The following is a 23,350-nucleotide window of genomic DNA, read 5'->3' as shown; positions in this document are numbered from 1 at the left end:
TAAAATGGTAAATAACACTTAAAATGCCATTTCTGTTTATTTTATTGATATTCAAATAATGTAAGCTCATCTAGAAAATCACACAAAAAAGTTAAATATAATTAAATTACCCATAAAACCTGGGATAACCACTGTTGATAATTTTCTCTGTTTGTGTATACAGAGAAATATAGATGTACCTATCTTTTAAAAAATGGGATCATACTTTGCATGTTATTTTGTAACCTACACTTTTCTTTTGCTAATATGATTAGGATATCTTCATGTTGATAGATGCATGTACATTATTATTCTTAATGGCTACACAATGTTACACTAAAATCTCATCTTCAGAAGATTAGAAAATCTATCATTAAACTTTATGATATCTTTATCTGTCTTTATCATAAAATATTTGCCATATTTTGTAGGCTCTTCCCAGAAGGCATAGTTCTATTAAAGAACCAATAATAAATAAACATGAAATGTACAGTTCATTTGCCTGGATTGCAATAAGAGCTGCTGCACAGGTTGGTGTGATTTTTATTTAATTCTTCTCTTTACTGTCACATCTGTTAAGGCAACACAATCTATTTATTCAAGAGAAAGAAAAATTTCACATTCTTTGAGATTTGTGCCAATGATATTTCTTTGGGGCGATTAGAAGTGCTCTTTATATGTGTAGTGTTTTTAATCTCTATTAGCCAGACTTGGTTTTGTTTGTTTCAACTTTTCTTTAATGAAAGTATTGACAGATAACACATGTGCACGTATTTGGGGAAATATCTGTCACAGCTAGGTGAGGGAGCCTATTCAGAGTGACTTATTTATTGATTCAATTGTCAACAATCATGATTTGTTTGACTATGATGCATAGTACATGCAGAGGATCACATATTGTTTTTCAGATTGTGTTTATCTTTCCTCCAATGTATACCAAATGTTATGAATTTGCTTTTTCACATTCTTCACCTAATGGATATCTATGAATCAAAAAGCTTGCATTTATGAATTCTAATTATGCATTAATTTTAGGTCAGTGAGGCTGTGCTGGCAATTAATCTACTTATTGGAAAGAAGAATGCTAGAACTGATAAAGTTAGCCAAGGGGCATTATCAAATATCCCAGAATTTGCTTCCATGGATCTTTTGTCTTCATACACAGATTATTTACTTGGTATGTTTGGATGTTGAGCATTTTATATACATATAATGTATAATCAAGTTTCAAAGATTTAATTCTAGAGATTTGTTGGGTTTTAACTTTAAAACAACAATGGTTTGGGAAACCTCTAAGACCCTGAAAGGGCAAATCTTAGGGTATAGCTGCTAAAACACAGAGGCCCCTGCTTGCTGTATGTACATATATGTTATTCCATTCACTGCTGCATTTCAGGTGCAGGGTTGTGTGGGGAAAAAATGATATTTCCTGATGGCCTGTTTATTTTCCAGTTCACACATTTCAAATGAAACTTTGTGGGATTATTTATTTGAGAGACCTTCTCCGAGCCTCTGTAATGTGTACCTACTCTTACACTCAGATATAGCTCCCTGTTTCTTTTCTTAGTTCTTTTATATTTGTGTGTGTGTGCTTTTGCATGTTTAAGCTTTTTCTCTTATTAAACTATCATCAGCTTCCTGAGGGCAGGGAAGTTAGCTATTTGATTTGCCAAGGGCTCTCCTTAGAGACAATGGAGACGATGGAAACAAGAGACAAGAAGAAACAGTGGAAACAGTGAGACACTTTGTTTTCTTGGGCTCCAAGATCACTGCAGATGGTGACTGCAGTCATGAAATCAAAAGATGCTGTCTCCTTGGAAGAAAAGCTGTGACCAGTCTAGATAGCATACTGAAAAGCAGAGCCATTGCCTTGCCGACAAAGGTCCATCTAATCAAAGCTATAGTTTTTCCAGTAGTCATGTATAGATCTGAGAGTTGGACCATAAAGAAAGCTGAGTCCTAAAGAATTGATGCGTTTGAACTGTGGTGTTGGAGAAGACTCTTGAGAGTCCCCTGGACTGCAAGGAGATCCAGCCAGTCCATCCTAAAGGACATCAGTCTTGAATATTCATTGGAAGGACTGATGCTGAAGGTGAAACTCCAATACTTTGTTCACCTGATGCAAAGAACTGACTCATTTGAAAAGACCCTGATGCTGGGAAAGACTGAAGGCAGGAGGAGAAGGGGACCATCTTCTTGATGGGCCATCTCCATGAGATGGTTGGATGGTATCACTGACTTGATCGACGTGAGTTTGAGCAAGCTCTGGGAGTCAGTGATAGACAGGGAAGCCTCGGGTGCTACAGTCCATGGGGTTGCAAAGAATCGGACGTGAATGAGCATGAGCACATACTACAGAAAATCATATGTTACTTATACCTAGCAAGGATTGATATTAATATTTGTTAAATGAATGAATGAAAAAAAAGTTAGTGGAATTTAAATTTAACCTTACTATATTTTTTTAAAATTTGTAACTCTGCTGTTGGTTACAATAAACTATAGTATAAATCTGTAAGTCACACCAGCAATAACATAAATACTGAACAGTCACTTTATGTTTTTGCCCATTCATTCATTCAAAAAATATTGAGTGCTCTTTTGTGCTAAGCACTAGGATAGGTTCTAAGAAGCAAGATGCTGGAATTTTACTTCCAGAAGGATATGTTAGTAACAACAGTAGATTTTGCTTGACATTGGGTGAGCATTGAGCCAAAGGGGAAGAAAAGTGTTAACTTTAACTTGATGGGGTAACCTGATTAGGTAGTCTTCCTAAAGCCTCTAAAATCACTCTGGTAGGCTGGAACTTACTGCTGAAGGGTTGAGTCAACCTTAGCTGAAGAGTTTGTGTCTGAAATCATCTCCTTCTTTGGCTCTCTTCTGAAGAATAGGTGGCCCAGACTATTTTCCAAACTAAAATGGTTTGCTCTGAGGTTAAACCATCAGATGGATTTTTTTAATGCTAAGGTGTTGTCTTCTTATTTTTATTGCCTGGTGGGATTTTGCTTTGTCAGCCTTCTGGTCCATGACCTGGATCTCAGACAGGGTGCATGGTTTTCCTTAGGGACCCCAAAGGTAGGCTCTCGGGGGACAAAGCCGGGCAGTATGGCAGCAGGGGTTGGTCACTGCTTTTTTCTCTTGACCCTGCGTGGCCACTCAGTTTTCCCTGCTTCAGAACGCAGGAAAGCAGTCCTCTGAGAAACATACATTATTGTTTTACCACAAAGGGAATGCAGTATTAATAATGAAGAGGTTTCAGCTAACACCCTGATCCTGTCAAACCACTGAATTTCTTTCAGCCTCATTGTCCTTAATCTGTAGACTGAGTGAATTTGATTTATTTATGAAGAAGACTGAAATCTGAATTTTAAGACTGTGATTCCAACTACCAACGTGGCTATTTCTTTTTCACAGTGGCCCCTTTTTCCTCAGATAGATCTGGTCTACTTTATCCTGCTCTGTTTTCTCATGCTTTAAGTTTTTAGGACAGAGATAACAAATAAGTTATATCTGAAATTCTGTGTTGATCAGTTATTGCCAAAATTGCAGTGTATACCAACGACCCTAAAACTCAGTGGAAGGACACCGTGACTTCTTTCTTTTACTCGTCTCCTGTGTCCTGCGTCAGGCTGCAGGCCAAGTTCCGGTGCACTTCACATACATTTGTTACGACACCCAGGGTAAAGAGGCAGTGACTGCTTGGGGGCTGCTCTTCTCAGGGGACAAACCAGGGCACAAGCCCAAGCCCAAGCACAGAAGCACACCCAAGACCTCTCTTAGGTTACATCCCATTAGTCACAACAAGTCCTAGGGCCGCGTCCCGTGTCAGTGAGGCATGGAATTAGACTCTGCCTTCAGAGGAAGGAAGAGGGGTGTGCATGTTTGTGGGATGATAATCCAAGCTACTGGGCTTCTAGGTGGCGCTGCTGGTAAAGGATCTGCCTGCCAATGCAGGAGACATAGGAGACACAGGTTTGATCCCGGGGTTGAGAAGATCCCCTGGAGGAGGGCATGGCAACCCATTCCAGTATTGCCTGGAGAATCCCAGGGACAGAGGAGCCTGGCAGGCTACAGTCCGTGGGGTCTCAAAGAGTTAGACACTACTGAATGACTGAGTGTACACACACATAACCCACACTATGGCTCAGTTCAGTTCAGTTGTTCAGTTGTGTCTGACTCTTTGTGACCCCATGGACTGCAGCACCCCAGGCCTCCCTGTCCATCACCATCTCCCAGAGCTTACTCAAACTCATGTCCATTGAGTCAGTGATGCCATCCAGCCATCTCATCCTCTGATATCCCCTTCTCCTCCCGCCTTCAATCTTTCCCAGCATCAGGGTCTTTTCAAAAGAGTCAGCTCTTTGCATCAGGTGGCCAAAGTATTGGGGCTTCAGCTTCAGCATCAGTCCTTCCTATGAACATTCAGCACTGATTTCCTTTAGGATGCACTGGTTGGATCTCGGCTGGCAGCCAGCTAAGAAGAATTCTGAACTGCTGTGTGGCAGGACTGGAAAAAGTGCCGCCGTGGTCAGTTAGGGGTCACACATGGGCACACACAGTGGGGAATGGCATCTCCTAACCAGACGGTCCTAGTTGATCCAAGTGGGCTAATAGTCTTCATCACAACTGCGCCTGACGCTGGAATCGATGCTTTACTTTTCTGTTTCAGTGGTCTTTGTAGCAGCTTCCAATTTTTGGTTTCCGTTTTGTACCCATTAACACTCCTTCACTGCTGTACAAAGATACTAATTTGAAATGACCTGATTTTTAAAAACTTGTTTTTCTTTTTAAATTATTTTTTGGCTATGGTGGGTCTTCGTTGCTGCACAAGGGCTTTCTCTCTGCAGCAAGCAGGGGCTCACTCTTCAGTGTGGAACGTGGATTTCTTGTTGCAGTGGCTTCTCTTGTTGCAGAGCGCTGGCTCCAGGCGCACGGGCTTCAGTGGTTGCAGAGTGTGGGTTCAGCAGTTGTGTGCGAGCTTAGTTGCTCGGCAGCGTGTGGGGTCTTCCCCGACCAGGGATCAAACGGATGCCCCTTGCATTGCAAGGTGGACTCTTAACCACTGGACCACCAGGGAAGCCCTGAAATGACCAAATTTTTTAAGCCCAACTCATTTTGTATTTTGACTTGTGAATAATAATTTTGCTCTCCAGTATTCTTCTAGCAGTTTGATCATAAATTACTGTTAGAATTTCTCTCACTTCAGTATTTGGCTTGGAAGGAAATATTGAATCCCCAACTGACTGCTTCAAATACCCAGATGGCAGTGAGGTTCATATTAGAATGAATTGCTAAAGGGCAACAACAACAAATAAAAATTGTTTGACTTTCCTTGTGTTAGCATACATTAGCATCCAGGAGAAAACCTCTTCACTCATCTTACCTTCACTAGCATTGATCTGCACATGATGTGGTAAAGGATATTCATTGTTATTGAGTTAGAGCACTATATAGCTATTTCTGTCCAGCGGGAAGTAGGGAGAGGTCAAGAACACACCAAGGACTAGGTCTTGCTGCCCATAAACTTCTAGTCTTTAGCAACCAGTTGGAAATGATATACATGCATTTTTTAAGAGGACCATATTTTAAGCTAAAGCTGGACACAGGCTGGGTAGGCATTTGAGTTTTTTAGGAACGTTTTTTTTTTTCCTGGAAGAAGTACATGTGAGGCAGATACAAATGGACTAGAGGCATGGATACCAGGTAGAAGGGAAGCTTATTTTCTCAGCACTCCGAGCAATTGACAATCAGAGAAGCATGGTGACAGAATAGACCAGTCATGTGTGAAGGATGGACTAAAGATCATCTTGCCAGAACCAGAGAGCAATTGTATGATGTCTATAGAACAGTGAGAGTTGAGAGGTGCAGCCGGCCCAGTTTACTGAGGTTCCTTTTACGTTGTCTTGTAGGAATACAGACCCTGAAATGATGCCCACTGCCAACACGGGACCGTATTTAGATTGAATGCAAAAAACACTCAGTATCTACTTGGGGCCCCGTTATATTCAAATACATTCCATCTTTCTGTCTTGATTTTCTTGCGGCCTTAATAAAAAATTCTGCTAGGATTAAAAATTATTAAATTCTGTAATATGTTTTGAATTAAAAGTGACATTCAGGGTCAGTAGTTCTGGATGCAGCCTCTCACAACTAAATACACTTGATATACAGAAAAATATAAATATGTGTCATGCCAAAAATGAATGTTGATGAACCTACTGTCAGAACATAAAGAGAGATCTATGGAGCAGAACCAAGAATCAACTGATCCTTAGTATTAATACATGCTTTGCCTCTTGAGACGGAGAAAACCTTCCATCCTGGAAAAATGCAATTTGTCTTTCCTGTTCTGCCTTGTCCCTGGCTCAGAGATATGAGTCAATGCCAACTAAAAACTCGGATGTCATTCCTCTACTGCTATCCTATTTTCTATTCCTCTGAGACACAATTTCTCATACCGGTGGGGAGCTAGAAGGACACACTGTATCTTCAAATCCCAAATAATTATACCACCTACAGGTGAGAATGGAGGTACGTTATTCATGCCAGCAGCACTGATCATGTACTTGCATGCATGTGTGTGCTCACATGCTGCACCAGTTCAGGCAATGAGGATACGACGAGAATTATCCTCAGTGAAGCAGAGGCCCCAAATCAGTGTAACCAGGCAGTCCTGGCTGGAGGTGGTGGAAACCATTGCAAAGGGGTGCTTCTAAATGCAGGGTATAAGGGACTCTCCCTCCAAAATATTCTTCTAAAGATAAACTTACAAATAGCACAGATAATACATGGACAAATTTTGGCCTCATTTTTGGATTGTAAAGACAAAATAATTGTAAACAGAAAAAGCAGACTTTCTACAAAAGAACAAAAACTAACCTGGTCTTATTTTTTCTCTGTGACATTAAAGACTACATAACATTGGCCACATAAACGTAGAGGTTCTTTTTTGCTTTTAATTTAGCCCAGTTTTTTGCACAGGTAATTTATTCTCAAGAGTCACGGTTCAAAATCCATAGATGGGTATGGAGAGACTGTCTCTCTTCCATCTTCTCTGTAAGTGACTCGGTGCTCTTCCCCGGAGGGAAACAGCGTTGTCAGAATGCACGTGTGTGTGCTAGGCTGCTTCAGTTGTGTCCAACTCTTGGCAACTCTTTGGACTGTAGCCCACCAGGCTCCTCTGTCCCTGGGATTCTTCAGGCAAGAAGACTGGAGTGGATTGTCAGGCCTTCCTGTAGGGGATATTCTCAACCCAGGAATCGAACCATGGGGTCTCCTGCATTGCAACTTTACCAACTGACCTACCAGGGAACCACTAGTACCATACCAATATCCTATGCCTGCTATAACAAATAGCCACAAATTCAGTGGCTTAAAGCAACACAATGTATTATCTTACAGTTCTGGTGTTCTGAAGCCCAACATAGGCCTTTATTGGGCTAAAATTAAGGTGTCAGCAGGCTACTTTCCTCTGGAGGCATTGAGGGAGAATGTCTCCTTACTTACTTATAGTCTCAGATTATGGTCAAGACATAACTATGGCATAAATCCAAAAGTTATCAAAGAAAAGGTTAATAATTTATACTACTTAGAAATGAAAATTTCTTCATGGCACACAATTACCGTAAAGAGGGTTAAATAACACCTGATAATTGAAAAGATATATTTGCAAATACTATCACAGTTAAAGGGTTTGTTTCTATAATAAAGAGCTTCTGTGTGTGGGGGGGTGCTTAGTCATTCAGTCGTGTCTGACTCTTTGCGACCCCGTGGACTGTAGCCACCAAGCTCCCTCCATAGGATTCTCCAGGCAAGAATATTGGAGTGGGTTGCCGTTTCCTCCTCCAGGGGCTCTTCCTGACCCCAGGATCAAACTCCTCTCTCCTACATTGCAGGTGGATTCTTTACCACTGAGCCACTTGGGAAGCCCAATAAAGAGCTTCTACAAGTATTTAAGGGAAAGGCATGGACCCTTTTACTAGTTTATGGAAGTCTATTTGGAATATGTAAAAAATTACAAGTGGATACAATTTTAGTTTTTCCAAATGGCTACCCTATTTCTGTACTTCTTACTAATTTCTACTGATCTGTCTATTCAGGATTCAGTACCAAACTATTTTAATTATTATAGCCTTATAATATATTTAGTATCTACTAGAATAAATCCTCACTTATTACTCTTTCTTGTAAAAATTGTGTTTCTTTTATGGCTATTTTTTCTACTTTGGAAACAACTTGTCTAGTTTGAGAAAGTTCTCTCATAATTTTATTGAAGTTGCATTACCTTTATATTTTAGCTTAGAAATAACATGTTTTTATTCTTTTGAGTCATCTTAACCAAGAATATTGTATGTCTTATATTTTTAGTTCATTTTCATGCCTTTTTTTAAAAAAAAAAAATAAGTCTCTTAGGAGTGTTTTAACATTTTCTTTAAGTAGATCTTATATGATTCTTGTTAGACTTATTTCTCAGATAAGATATTTTATCTTATTAGTAGTATTGCAAAATTTTTTCATTAGCTTTCTATTGGTTGTTGTTTTTGTGTACGGAGGCTATTGATAGCTCTGTATTACTTAACTATCTTTAGATATTTTTCCTTACTTTATCCTTCATGAGCAAAATCTAGGTTAGCACATGTCTTCTGTAAAGGGCCAGATAGTAATATTTTATGTTTTGTGCTCTCTGTTGCAAGTATTCAGCTTTGCTGTGTTACTGTGAAGAAACCATAGACAGAATGTAAATGAGCATGGCTGTATTCCATTCTTAAGGACACTGACATTTGATTTTCATATAACTTTCACATATCACAAAATATTAATTTTTTCAAACACTTAAAAATATAAAAACCATTCTTAGCTTATGGGTCATACATAAACATACATAAACATGCATAAACATACATAAACATAGCCCATGGACTAGAGTTTCTCCTCATAGATCTAATTAATTCTCATTGTTGCTGCTGCCAAGTCGCTTCAGTCGTGTCCGACTCTGTGCGACCCCATAGACGGCAGCCCACCAGACTCCCCCGTCCCTGGGATTCTCCAGGCAAGAACACTGGAGTGGGTTGCCATTTCCTTCTCCAATGCATGAAAGTGAAAAGTGAAAGTGAAGTCGCTCAGTCGTGTCCAACTCTTCGCGACCCCATGGACTCCAGCCTACCAGGCTCCTCCGTCCATGGGATTTTCCAGGCAAGAGTACTGAAGTGGGATGCCTTTGCCTTCTCCGAATTAATTCTCATTAGTGCCGTCAAATTAATGCTTCTATTTGTTCAAGTTTCCTTTTTTTTTTTTTTTGTAACACAATGCTGCCATGAATATATTGTGCGGGACTCCTGGTGCATGTATCTGAGTGTCTGCATTTAAAATTCTGTTAGCCTCTGCCCAGGAATTTGCTGTCACAAATCGTATATGAGAATTATGGTATCTTCACATTTATTGCTTTCAGATTTTAGTTTCTGTTAATTGCTGAGGAATGTGAAATGGTATTTCATCTTAATTTATCTGATTTTTAATGATGCTAAAAATTTTGGCCATTTGGTTTTCCTTTTCTACAAGTTGCCTGTTGAAATTCTTTGCCCATGTTTCTGTTGGACTATCTGACTTTTTCTTATTGATTACATAGTAGAGAGAAAATAACTTATTATCTGGTGTTTTAAACATGTTTTCTCAGTCCATGGTTTGTTATTTATGATTGGTGTCTTTTGTGATACAAATTTTTTTTAATTGAATGCAATCCTAAGTGTTAATATTTCCTTTATAAATTGTGCTTTTCTTTTTTCACATATGGTTATTTTTCAAGGAAAACATAATATTTGTATTCTAATTTTTTTTTTTTTTTTTTTTTACTTTCAGATAACTACCAAGTTGTCTTCCAGAGTGGCTGTACATTTTCTTACCTTAGTGAAGAGGTATATGAGGATGTAGATTCTCAGAAAAAAAACCCAATTAAAGTGGATATTACATGGATTCTTCTGCTGCGCTACTATATTCACCTACAAAGAATTAATAATATGAGCAAATTGCTAGGTAGGCCTTTGAAAGAACATATTCCTTTCCAGTTATTAAGTCATGTTTCTTACTTAGAACTATAAAATATGTTTGACGTCTTTCTGAGTGACCTCTCATCAGAAGATGGAAGTTTCAGGGATTCTTCGTCTGATATACAGGGACCTTTGAAAAGAACAGTATTTCGATGTATTTTAAGACATCCTTAGAAGAAGGCATCCAGAGACTTTCGCCAAGATTACTGAAGTACCGTGTGTCTCAAAACAGTTAAGAATCAGAATGACCCTAATGTAACAGCTTATAAAATGAACAAGGTGAAATCTTTGGCATTAAGGAGAGAATATCTAGTATTTAAAGAGAAAGACAGGATATTTAACTCTATGAAGTTTTGAGTTTTGTTTGTTGTTGTTTTTATTTTAAAATCATTGGTGCTGTCTAAAGAATAGCCAAAAAAAAACTGTTATAATCTATGTCACAGTCTCTCCTCTTGTGATTTTGTGACGATGTGTTTATCTGTGCCCATGAAATTGGCGAGCCAGTGTTGCTTATGAGGGCAAACAACAAAGACAGCTTGACTAAGGCAGCACCCAGTGATGGGGAAATCAGCGGGGCAAAGAGGCCAAGTCCCCGAGCAGCTCAGCCTGGTCATCAGAGTTAGTGACGGGAGAGGCCAGCACTGGGAAAGGTGGTGGGTAAAAGCTGCATCGTGATAGGGCCAGTTCAGTAGCGAAGGAAGTGGGTATAATCCAGCACGGTGGGCCCCGGTGATGCCCTCCTGTTATCAATTCAGCTCCCGCTGGATTCACCTGCTGGTATCTCCTGTGTCAATCGTGCACATTTTGCTTCTTTCTGCTCTGGGCTTTCTTAGAAGTGACCGAGGCCCAGCATATAGGCAGGATAGCCTGGAAGCACCAGGGGCTGCACGCATTCAGGAGTAGCCTGCAACTGCTGAGGGAGGGAGCTGGTTGATAGATACTCCAACAGGCCAGCCCCCTGATGGAACAGCTTCCCGTGTTTTTCCTTAGGAGGTCCTCAGCAGAACTGAGCTCTCCTCGTCCATGGCTGGAGCCCTTTCCTAACTCACTGTCGTCGACTCTTTTCTTCTCTGTCACACGTTTCCCATTCTCTCACTTGAGATCAGTTTTCAGATAAATTACCTGAACCTGAATTTTTGCTTTAAGATTTTTTTTTGGCTGGGGATGGGGATCCCCAGAGAAGACAGCAAGATGGAATGTTCTGCTTTGTTAAGCTTGAAGCCAGAAGTAGGACCCCAGGGTTCTGAGGTGTTCTTTCCCTCCTGTGGCCAGAAGCAATTCTGTTAGAGTATAAGCTTGCAAGATGGAGGAAGGCTATGGGCAGCCACTGGGTGAGGTGGGAACGTGCAGGAGTGAGACTAGCAAGCAAAGGACGGCAATATTGAGACCATTCTGTTATCTAACATGATCCTATAGTAGTTTTTGTTTTTCCTTTAAGCATCTCTGAAGCCAGGATCTGGGATGTCTTTGCCAGATGACACTCTTCTCACTTCTCTTTTTAACTCTGGATTGATTTTGCGCCAAAAAGAAATGCATTTTTTCCTTAAAAGATTCTTACAGCTATATTCTTCTTCTTGTATTGATGAATTTCCAAAAGAACTATTTCAAGTCATGGAAAATCCACCTGTTCTAGAAAATGTCTTATATGATTCAGCAAGCAAGGTAATGTTTAAAACATGATATAATTATATGTTTCTTGGAAGACTTAATCATCCTTTTATTTCTGAAAGAAGCACATTAACCTCCATAAGGACACAAAGGTTTTTAGTTTCCTCAGAGGTTTTACCTGAGGAAACTTTTACCACAGAGAAAAGCCAACCAGACATGCTGGTTTTCTGTTTTCATAGGTTCTGTTTTGCTGCTCTTATAAGCCTTCAAAATGTCCCAGACTTTTCTGTATTCCTACACATCACAACTTCTCTCAGAGTCATTTTGCCAAGAAGTTATACAAATTTCAATATAATACCCTATAAGGAAACTAGACTGAGAATTTCTCAATCTATACCCAATTTCTGTACCTTTGTTTTACATGTGTAATAAAAAGCATTCATTTTTATTTTTAGCAATCATGAGAATGCTAAGGGTAAACGGCAAGTTTTTAAATAAATTAAAAGTTTGAAGATTTTGTGGGGGGGAGGGAAAGTGTTATTCAGTTGGATGGACTTCCCCAAAATATGTAATATGGAAACCTCTTTTAAGTTATCTATTGAAGAGACGTAAAAGAGGGTCTTGAGCAAGCTACTAGGGTCTTGAGTAATAGTAATTTTTAAATAAACAACCAAAATGGGTAGATTGGAAGATACTGAAAAAGTATAAAGAGTTTCAGTAAAAATGGAGATTTGTTTCAAATTTGGTATGTTCGACAAGCATATGTTGGATACTAACAATATGCCAGACACTCTTAGGTGGTGGAGAAAGCAGTGGATAAGGCATAGTCTCTGGTGTGGTGGTAGAGAAAGATTGGCAGAGTTAGCATGAAAGAAAATGGCAGCACCTCACAGATGCTCTTTAAGAAAAACATGGCAAGGTTAATAGCAGAAAGAGTATGAAAACCAAAACGTTAGTTCTGCTGTCAGTAGCATGTAAGGCTGATTGGCAAAGTGTAAGTGAAAAGAAGTTATCCGAGAAAGAGATAATGAAACAGCCAAGCTTATGGTCATGAGGAATGAGAATGAAGAGATGGATATAAAAGATGTTGCTTAAGTAAAATTGAAAACAAAACACCTTAGTGACTTTATGGGGATGGCAAGAGAAGAGGGAATGAGAAAAGTTTTATCCCATCATTTGGAACCTCTGTCTGTGATCCCTAGAGCATGGTAACACCATTAGCAGATACAATGGGGGCAGGAGAGTGAGGATGTTTGTGGACAAGGCTTGTATGTTCTGCTTTGAAATTGTAGTAGAGAACCCAAGAGAACATAGGGTAAATTTTCAATATGTATTTGTGAAATGAATAAATCAAGTGATTTGCATAGAATTCTTTCAAACCTAGGGGGAAAAAAACCCACTGATTTATTTTGAGTTATCTTGACTTTGGATTTCACCATATAGCCCTTTAATTTTTACAATTATACCCATACCAGACACATTCATGTTTCTGTTGTCAACTGTCCCAGAGAAGTGGCCTGAAAATGTGGCTTGTTCCCAACGGGAACCTTTGCTATCTTATCCTACTGGAGTATATTAACCTTATGTTTAGGGCTTCCCTGATAGCTCAGTTGGTAAAGAATCTGCCTGCAGCGCAGGAGACCTGGGTTCAATCCCTGGGTTGGGAAGGTCCCCTGGAAGAGGGAAAGGCTACCCTCTCCAGTATTCTGACCTGGAGAATTCCAGTCCATGGAGTCACAAAGAGTCAGACACAACTGAGCCGCTTTCACTTTCACTTTCAACCTTGTGTTTGGGGTAAATACAAATAAAATTTTAAAAAGATCATTCTTTGGAACAAGAGAGGAGGGTGATTTTAAAAAGCGGTGGAAAGACCCACTAAGGAATATTTATGGATTCAGTTAAGTGAGTCTCAACTGGGGTTATTGCCCCCAGGGCAGTGTATTGCAATCCACACAGGAGGATTTTTCAGATTACTTCTTAGATACTGGAAGTATTGGAATGCCCCAAACTCAGTGCCCCTATTTCCTGTCCCAGATTCTAAGTCATTTGAGAAATAAAAGAGTAAGACATACTGAGATTAAAAAATACCTTACTTTATGAGTCATGCCGTTGATATTCTAGGATATGGTTTATATTTACTGGTAAATGGTCTCCCTAGTAGTGATTAGCAAAGTTGACAGTTCAGTTCTACCAGTCCGGGCTGATGGGTTTTGGTGGAGAGGGGGGTCATTACAGGTCTCTTTAAAACCTGAGGGGACAGAAACCCCTTTAAAATCTGTTGCATGAAGGAGCAGAGGATGTTCACTCCCTGAAAACAGTATGCTCGGAAGAAGAGTAGAATTATGCATTTCCAAAATTCTTTTTCTCAAATTCACTGATCAAGTAACTCTCTCTAGAGAGAGGAGCAGAGAGAAGGTGAAAAGGCCTGGGATGCATTGTTAATGTCTGGCTCTCCACTTGGCAGGAACCAATGGAGTAGGATCAGGTCATTTCCATCTAACACAGCTGTCCGAGTCACCCCTCCTCGGACCTGAGACTGCCCTGAGGATTCCGTCCATGTGCCCCAGATACCTCGGGTGTTTCGGAATAGAAGAGGGAGATTGAGAGGGCTGAGAACTATAGTTTCAGTGGATGTATTCTTGTGAATATTTTATAAGATTTTGAAAACTAATGTATGTGATTTCTTAAATACTGTTCTGAAAGGAGCTTTGCTGAGCATTTCATTATTAAGGGCAGCCTATCATTACCCAGGTCCTAAAGATGGTGCTCCAAATGTACAACCTTGAACACAGTGTAAATACATACAGTATTTCTAATGCAGTTATGATATCAAAGGGTTGTTTCACCGTGTTTGCTCTTTATTTTGATATAATTAGTGGAACACTCTCCCAGAATAATCAGCCCTGGAGATCACTGTCGCTTGCCTGACAGGTGCAAGCCACCTAATCATGTGTTCGTTTCACTGGGGTAGACAGCTAATGAGCATAAAACCTTTTGGATTTTTAAAAAAGTAAACTCCAAGCTTGGCTGACTTTTATAATAACATTTCTGAGCCTTTAATCACTCAGGAGGCCATTTCAATCAAGCCCTTCCCATAATTTTGTACTTAAACCTGTTTCTCCCCCACAAAGAAGTAGATGCATTTCCAGAACCATCATATATACATGTCATGCTCATCAGCTTTGTGAGTCTGCCTGTCATCAAGTCTATTGAAGCTTTATGATGGAAAAACAAAGACGCCAAACAAATCATATTAAAAATTCCAGAAAGGGCATGATTAAAATGGTGCACAGTGCTGAGTTATTCATGTTTAGTCTGCGTGCCCGTGACAGACTGCGTGAGGTCAGACATTTGATTAGTGCAGAGTGATTTGATGTTTATAGTACATGACGAACAAGAGTGCTTCTGGTAGGTCTGTTGTTTCATTCCTTTCAAAGAATAAATCAAACGTATCAAAAGTACCCAGTGTATAGCCCATTGACTAGCTGATGTAATTAATCCCATTAGGAGTTAGATATTGTGTTTTTTAAAAGAGAAAAGAAAATTAAATGCTTATATTAATATTGATTTCTATTGCAGTTCATTATTATTAGGCTATTGTGTGAATAAACACTATATATATGTTGACATAGAAGGTATTTACTTTTTATTTTTCTCCACTTAGCTAGTTATTAAATATGAATTCTTTGCTAAAATAGTTGTCAGAAGCTCTGAAAGGCACTCAGATAGGAAAAAAAATGAACATTTTTTTCCCTGAATCAATTATTTATCTGAGTTTTTGGTAAACTGCCTGACATAGAGTTAATAATTTTATTTATTGTGCATGTTGGTCATACTTTTAGTATCCTAGTGCTAATAAATGAGGATTCTGGCTTATCATATCCTTTTATGATAGTCTCTAGACATTTTAGAATAGTTTTCACCTTTAGTATTGCCTTTCAGTGAAGACATATTTTTTTTCTTTTATCAGTAGACAACCAGAAAGGTCAATGTATTTATTTCTCTTTTTATTTTATTTTGAAGACTTTGCATTGACAGTCTTCAGTTGTATCTTGAATAGGCTCAGAAATGGAAGGTAGAGAGTCTTACGGAAACACCAGGCCTTTCTTTACAGTCACGGACATGTTCCCTGTGGTCACCAAACCTTGAGTGCCTTTGGAGGTCAAGATTTAGTAGAAGAACTGCTTTCCAGTTACCACACTGTAATCTTGGGAATAATGAGAATTTAATTTTGAAAATAGTTTACACTCCACTGAAGAAGGCCCTTTTTAGAAGTGAGATATTATTATCATTATTATTATCTTTCTGGCTAGACTCTACTTTTGTTGACAGCAATCATGCTTTACTGTTTTTAGCTACCTTAAAGAACTAAGTAAATATTTTATGAAATCACCAATTGCAGTCTACACATTTGTGCTTCTTGAAAACTCCTGATTCAGCAACCAAGTTCTATCGAATAAGCTGAGCCCAGATTAACCAAGACTAAACTTGCAAACCAGCCACATTCATTTAAAGACGGAATGAAAGTAATGAATTTTGACCTCTTAGAGCAAAAACTGTGTCTTATTTTTCATAAGGTACTACAAAAAAAATGCTGTTGTAAAGCAGATGATAAATTGTAACCAAACCCTTAGTATATATACACCAGTGAATAAGCCAGAGGGAAAGTAGATGTTCTTAGACTCTATGATGATCTTGAGACTGAAGTGATAGCACTGTTATTTCCCCTCTAGATCGTTACTCTTGGATATTCACCAAAGTGGGAGACATTTGTTGAGTCCACTGGGTTTTGAAGTATATTTTTTTTCCACAGAAGAATCTTCTCTGTGGTAATTAGGAGGTTTTAAGACCTACATCCCTAAAGCAAGCTGAGATGATTCCCAGAGTTTTCCAGTATAGTCACTATTGAATGAAAATTGAATGAATGTCTTAACTATTGAATACATTCATTGCCAGCAATAAAATGAATGTTTCTGTTTGTTCCCCAGACAGGAATACCTGATGCTTTTCTGCACTCTGATTTCTCATTAAAGACCATTACCAGCACACTGTATGGAGATGTGGTGCCATCTGTCATGGCAACACAAGCTTTAAACAAAGAGCTTTGCTTTCAGTGGTACATTCCTCCCCTGGTAAAACCTCCAAAGGAAACAGAACCTATGGTATGTAATATAATTACAAAGCTAAGTCTTAAATTTGGATGTAAAGTTTAACAGAGCCATTGTAAGAGTAGAGAATATCCTCTAATCATATAAGCAGAAATGTACAGCAATTTAGAATCTATATTGTCTAGTAAAACAACCGTGCAAGTAACTAAGAAATCTTGAGAATGTCTGCTTCCTGTTGATCATTTTCCTTTTTCCTGAACTTAAAGAGAAACTTTTCAGTGTATCACCATTATATGTGACATTAAATGTTTTCATATAGTTATCCTTTATCACATTAAGGAGATTTTTTTCCTACTTCCACTTTGATAGAAAGTTTTATCATGAATATTTTACTGTATATATTAAGATGACTTTATGACTTATCTCTTTTAATATGGTAGTTGATTTTATATGTTAAATCAACCATGTGCTCCTGAAATTGGCCATGATGTATTAATTTTATTGGATTCAGTTGGCCAATGTTTCCTAATGAATTTTTGCCACTGTTTTCAAGAGAAATGGGGCTTCCCTTGTTCAGCTGGTAAAGAATCTGCCTGCAATGTGGGAGACCTAGGTTCAATCCCTGGGTTGGGAAGATCCCGTGGAGAAGGGAAAGGCTACCCACTCCAGTATTCTGGCCTGGAGAATTCCATGAACTGTATAGTCCATGGGGTCGTGAAGAGTTGGACACAACTGAGTGACTTTCACTCAAGAGTAATATTGGGCTATAATTTTTCCTTTTTGTACTATCTTTGTCAGATATTTTCTGTATGAGGCTTTTGTTAGGCTTATAAAATTCACTGATAAATAAAATCATGGTTTTCTGTTCAATGGTGAAGTTTGTGTAAGTTTGTGGTGGTGATGTAGTTGTTACGTTGTGTCTGACTCTTGCCATCCCGTGGACTGTAGCCCGCCAGACTTCTCTGTTTATGGGGATTCTCCAGGCAAGAATACTGGAGTGGGTTGCCATTTCCTTCTCCAGGGGATCTTCCTGACCCAGGGACTGAACCAGAGACTCTTGCATGTCCTGCATGGTAGGCGAATTCTTTATCACTGAGCTTGGTTCAGTTCAGTCGTTCAGCTGTGTCTGACTCTTTGCTACCCCATGGACTGCAGCATGCCAGGCTTCCCTGTCCATCACCAACTCCCAGAGTTTGCTCAAACTCATGTCCATCGAGTTGGTGATGCCATCCAACCATCTAATCCTCTGTTGTCCCTGTCTCCTCCTGCCTTCAATCTTTCCCAGAATCAGTCTTTTCCAATGAGTGAGTTCTTTGCTTAGGTGGCCAAAGTTTTGGAGTTTCAGCTTCAGCATCAGCCCTTCCAATGAATATTCAGGACTGACTTCCTTTAGGATGGACTGGTTGGATCTTCTTGCTGTCCAAGGCACTCTCAAGAGTCTTCTCCAAAACCATAGTTCAAAAGTGTCAGTTCTTCAGCAATCGGCTTTCTTTACAGCCAAACTCTTACATCCATACATGACTACTGGAAAAACCATAGTTTTCATTAGATGGACCTTTGTTGGTAAAGTAATGTCTCTGCTTTTTAATATGCTATGTGGGTCTATGTGGGTCATAGCTTTTCTTCCAAGGAGCAAGCGTCTTTTGATTTCATGGCTGCAGTCACCATCTGATTTTGGAGCCCCCCAAAATAAAGTCTGTCACTGTTTCCATTGTTTTCCCGTCTATTTGCTGTGGAGTAATGGGGCCAGATGCCATGATTTTAGTTTTTTGAATGTTGAGTTTTAAACCAACTTTTTCACTCTCCTCTTCCACTTTCATCGAGAGGCTCTTTAGTTCTTCTTCGCTTTCTGCCATAAGGGTGGTGTCATCTGCATATCTGAGGTTATTGATATTTCTCCTGGCAATCTTGATTCCAGCTTGTGCTTCATCCAGCCAGGCACTTCTCATGATGTACTCTGGATATAAGTTAAATAAGCAGGGTGACAATATTGATGTATTGTATGTATTGATGTATTCCTTTCCCAATTTGGAACCAGTCTGTTGTTCCATGTCCGACTCTAATTGTTGCTTCTTGACCTGCATACAGATTTCTCAGGAGGCAGGTAAGGTGGTCTGGTATTCCCATTTCTTTAAGAATTTTCCACAGTTTGTTGTGATCCACACAGTCCAGGGTTGTAAGTTTGGAGTAACCCTTTTTCTCAGATATTTGCTAGGAGTTTATCAAAGTAAAGCATTTATGTTTTTGTTGTGAGACAATATAAGATTAGTGATATAATTCTCCATAGTTAGAGGCAGTCTTTAAGCAATAGTACTAACAACGTGCTGGTTTTCAGAGCTGGTATCAGTTCTGGTTGGGCTAATATCTGTTCTAATGGTAAGTGCGTGTGTCAAAACAAGTTTTAAGTATTTTAACTATCACCCCTGTTATAGAACATTGGGATTTTCTCTCTCTTCTTGAGTCAGTTTTGTCTAAAGTTGCTTTTTCTAGGAATTTTTCCATTTTATTTAAAATTTCTCTCATTTTTTTGAATAAAGCTAATGGCTACTCACTCCAGTATTCATGCCTGGAGAATCCCATGGACAGAGGAGTCTGGTGGGCTACAGTCCATGGGGTTGCAAAGAGTCAGACACGACTGAGCGACTAAGCACACATGCTCATCTTTTTAACCAATCAGTGTATTTGTAGCTGAAGTGCCCCTTTTGACACTTTATATTGCTTATCTGTGCATTTTTTCTTGGTTATTGTCAGCAGAGATTTCTCATTAATTAATTTTATTTCATTAATCCTATATATCTTTCTTCTACTTTTTTTAATGTGTGTCTGTGTTTTCTTTTCCTAACTGACTTCTTGAGATATATGTTTAGCTCAGTATTTAGTCCTTTCTTAATCTATGCATTTAAGGCTATCAGTTTCTCTCTAAATTTTGCTTTGGCTTCATCCTAAAATTTTTATTGTAGTATTGTCATTATCTTTCAGTAAAAAATAACTTTTTAAATTTCCAATATGATTTCTTCTTTGACTTACAAGTCATTTCAGTATGTTTCTGAAATTACAAACTATATGAAGCTTTTCTAGTTATCTTTTGTTATTTATTCCTCAATTATTTTGTTCTGTGTTAATAAAAAATATTCTATATGATTGACATTTGTTGAAACTTGCTTTTTCACCAGGAAATGTTTATTGTGTAAATATTCCATTACTTTTAAAAAGAATGTGCTCTCCTCAGTTGTTGAGGCAGTGTTGATATATGTGCAATAGGTGTTTGTGTAGTCTTACTCAGGTACTCTGCATCCTTACTGACTTTTCTATTTTTGTTTGGCTTATTTTTTTAAATCAAGAACTGTTGACCCTTGAACAACATAGGAGTCAGGGTGCTGGCCTTCTACACAGATGAAAAATCTATGTGTAACTTTACAGTTGGCTTTCCACATCCACATTTGTGGATTCAGCCAACCATGGGTTGTGTATAATAGTATAATAGTACATATTTATTGAAAAAAATTCTCATAAAGTAGGACCTGTACAATTCAAACCTATGTGCTCAAGAGATTTTACCATTCAATTCTGTCACTGAGATTGTTGTTGTTTTGGTTTCTTCTTGTAGTTCTGTCAAATTTTGCTTTATATAATTGGAGGCTTTGTTCTTAGGTACAATCAGATTGACAAGTTTGTGACTTCTTGGCGATTTCAGTATTTTGTCATTTTGAAGTGACTTCTGGCCTTTTCATAAGAATGCCTTTTCCCTCATAAAGTCTGCCTTGTTTGATATTACTAGAGGAAAATGACTTTCTCATGGTTATTATTTTCACAATTTCTTTTTCCAGCCTTTTGCTTTCAACCCTTTTGTGTCCTTGTGTTTTAGTTGTATTTTTAAATAAAAATACATGCTTGGATATCTTAAAATGCAGTCTGACAACATTGTATTTTGACTAGCAAAGTTAATCCAGTCACACTTAATATAAATGCTACTGTATTTGTTTTGAAATCTGCCATATTATTCTAAACTTTTACTTCTCTCAGTTTTCTGTCTTTCTCTCATTTGGGGGACTGATTATTTTTCTCACTTGTTTTTGCTCTCTGAATTTTGAAATTATGCTTTTGCTGTGCTTTTAGTGGTTGCGCCTCAGGACAACATACATACTTACCAATTTTAAAGTCAATGAATAATGTCTTTATTCCTGTAATGACTTATATTATTGTACATTTTCTTTTTAGCAACCAAGATAATTTTTTTAAATTTTATACAAGAGTTATTTTCCTTTAGAATTTTCTATATATTCAACATCTGCTTTGCTTTCTGTTCCCTCTTGCATTTTAGACTTTCCATTTAGGATCACTTCTTTCTGTTGAAGTATATATTTTGAAATTTCTTTTGGTGAGCATCTTCTGGAGGCAAACACTCTCAATTTTTGTTTGCCTGACAAATATCATTGTTTTACATTATCTAGGAAATAAATTTTTATGGAGTAGAGAATTCAAGCTTGGAAATTATTCTCTTTTAGTACATTGAAAATGTTACTTTTTCATTTCCAGTGTTGCTCTTGAGAGTCAAATTGCTGTTGCTTTAAAAAATGTTCTGACTTCTTTGATGAACCACTTTGGAGGCTGTCTTTGCACAGTTTTTACTAGGAATGGTCTTCTTTTTGCTTATTTTGCTTTTGTTAGTGTAGTGGTTAAGAATACAGGTTGAAGGGCCCTCAGAATGGGGCAGATCAAACTCCTGTTTTGAATCCCAGTTCTGTTATTATACTTAGTGATTTTGTGACCTTTGGTAGATGAGTTAAGTTTTCTGTATCATGACCCCAGAGATAACTGTGTAAATGTGTTAGTCACTCAGTTGTGTCTAACTCTTTGCGATTCCATTGACTGTAGACCACCAGGCTCCTCTGTCCATGGAATTCTCCCGGCAAGAATACTGGAGTGGGTTGCCATTCCCTTCTCCAGGGGATCTTCCTGACCCAGGGATCGAACCCGTGTCTCTTATATCTCCTGCATTGGCAGGCAGGTTCTTTACCATCTGAGCTACCAAGGAAGCCCTAATTGTGTAAATGTAACCTAAATAGTAGTTGTTATTTATTATTATGTGATTTTAACATTATTACACTATTTTAAAGTTTAATAACTTCAAATACACATGTAATACACTTGGTAAGCATCATTTTTAAAACACCTTTTAAGGTGTACCAGCAATATTTCCCTAGAGATACTTCAGGTGCCAATGTTGTGTAGAAAAGAGAGTAAAATCTGAGTAACCAGCAAAATTGAAGTGCATAGCAAACAGGAGAACAAACTTAATTCCTCTCTGAATGCTGTTTAAAAATTTGTATCACAAGCATAACTCATTTTAATGTCTATTATCTTCAATTCTGAATCTTTATCCATGTCTGTGTTCTTATGTGTGTATAGATATTTGCAATAGGGCTAACGGGGGCAGGAGGAGAGGCGGGCAAGTATTCGGGAGCAGTTCAGTATCAGTGCCTGAACTCTTTGGAGATGGAACAGTGATTCCAATTCTGGGAGAGTCTTGAAGAGGGGTCAAGCTTTGAAAAATGGGACAATTGGTCACTATCACCTTTTGCAGAGGAACCTTCCACTATAGGATTCCTTTGATTTCTGCTGTCTCTAAGAAGGGCCTCGGGCTCTTTCCCATGAAAGATTTCCCATATATTTTTGCCCTGTTCAGCACTTTTTATCTTTATTTATTTATTTATTTTGCCTCCTGCAATGGACTGCTCCTGCAGTTCCCAGCTCTTGAGTGCTGTGCCCTCTAGCAGTGCCTCTGGTAGCTTCTGCTGCTCCTTGACTCATGTGCCCTGTGTCAGATGGTGAAACCTCCAGAGCCCACCCTTTCTTTACTCTCAAGCACAGCTTCTCCCAACAGCCCCTCCATTCTGCTTCTCTCCGCTGGCAACCTAGGGCAACTCCGGATCTGTTATATATTCCTCCTACCCATACAAAAAAGAGAAACTTTAACACCTCACTTCCCAGAAACTTTTAAAGCTGTTTCTCATATTTTGAAAGTACTCATCTTCCCACCCTTTCCATGTTAAATCCTTGCCAGATATTCCATATGCATTTTAAAATAAAAAATCTGTGGTCTCTTTTGGGGGAATTTAGTGCAGTAATTTTCAAATCACCATTCCAGGAATCCTCATGGGTCATGGAGTCAATGTAGTGGGTCATGAGTAGTATTTTTTTTTAAGAAATTAAATATAAGAAGGCAATATCAGAATGCACTACATACAGTAAGTGGAAGTGTTTTCTGAAACATTTGTTTCAGGATAGATTCTGTTAAAAAGAGCATTTCTAGATCGACGTTCAGCATTCTGAAGAATTTGTTTACTGGCTGACAAGAGAACCAACAGAGTGATAAAAGAGGATATCCACTCAGAAAGGCTTTGGAAACAGAAGGATGACATCGTTGGGAAACAGATTGTTTACCCCAACAGTTAGTTTTAAAAAATGAGGAACAAAGCATAAAGTTCATTTCACAAGGCCACAGAAATATCACATCCCTATCAGTCTAGGGCAGGATGATCTGGGGGAGTTAATGCTCAGACTGCATCTGTGACTGATAATTAGAATAACAAGGTTTCATGCATCAGCAAT

The 23,350-nt window shown here is 38.5% G+C and overlaps 1 protein-coding gene across 1 annotated transcript in view; it reads left to right on the top strand.

The window, feature by feature from the left end:
* CFAP54 (cilia and flagella associated protein 54) overlaps positions 1 to 23,350 on the top strand; it is a 294,342-nt gene that overhangs the window by 225,163 nt on the left and 45,829 nt on the right. Inside the window, exons 60-64 of the mRNA XM_061125597.1 lie at positions 411 to 509; positions 1,015 to 1,156; positions 9,835 to 10,008; positions 11,461 to 11,684; positions 16,619 to 16,792. Of these exons, the coding sequence (XP_060981580.1) occupies positions 411 to 509; positions 1,015 to 1,156; positions 9,835 to 10,008; positions 11,461 to 11,684; positions 16,619 to 16,792 (813 nt within the window). The remainder of the gene's footprint in view (positions 1 to 410; positions 510 to 1,014; positions 1,157 to 9,834; positions 10,009 to 11,460; positions 11,685 to 16,618; positions 16,793 to 23,350) is intronic.

Source organism: Dama dama, chromosome 22 (assembly GCF_033118175.1).
Source record: "Dama dama isolate Ldn47 chromosome 22, ASM3311817v1, whole genome shotgun sequence".
Taxonomy (NCBI): Eukaryota; Metazoa; Chordata; class Mammalia; order Artiodactyla; family Cervidae; genus Dama; species Dama dama.
This window is presented reverse-complemented; position numbering and strand designations above follow the sequence as displayed.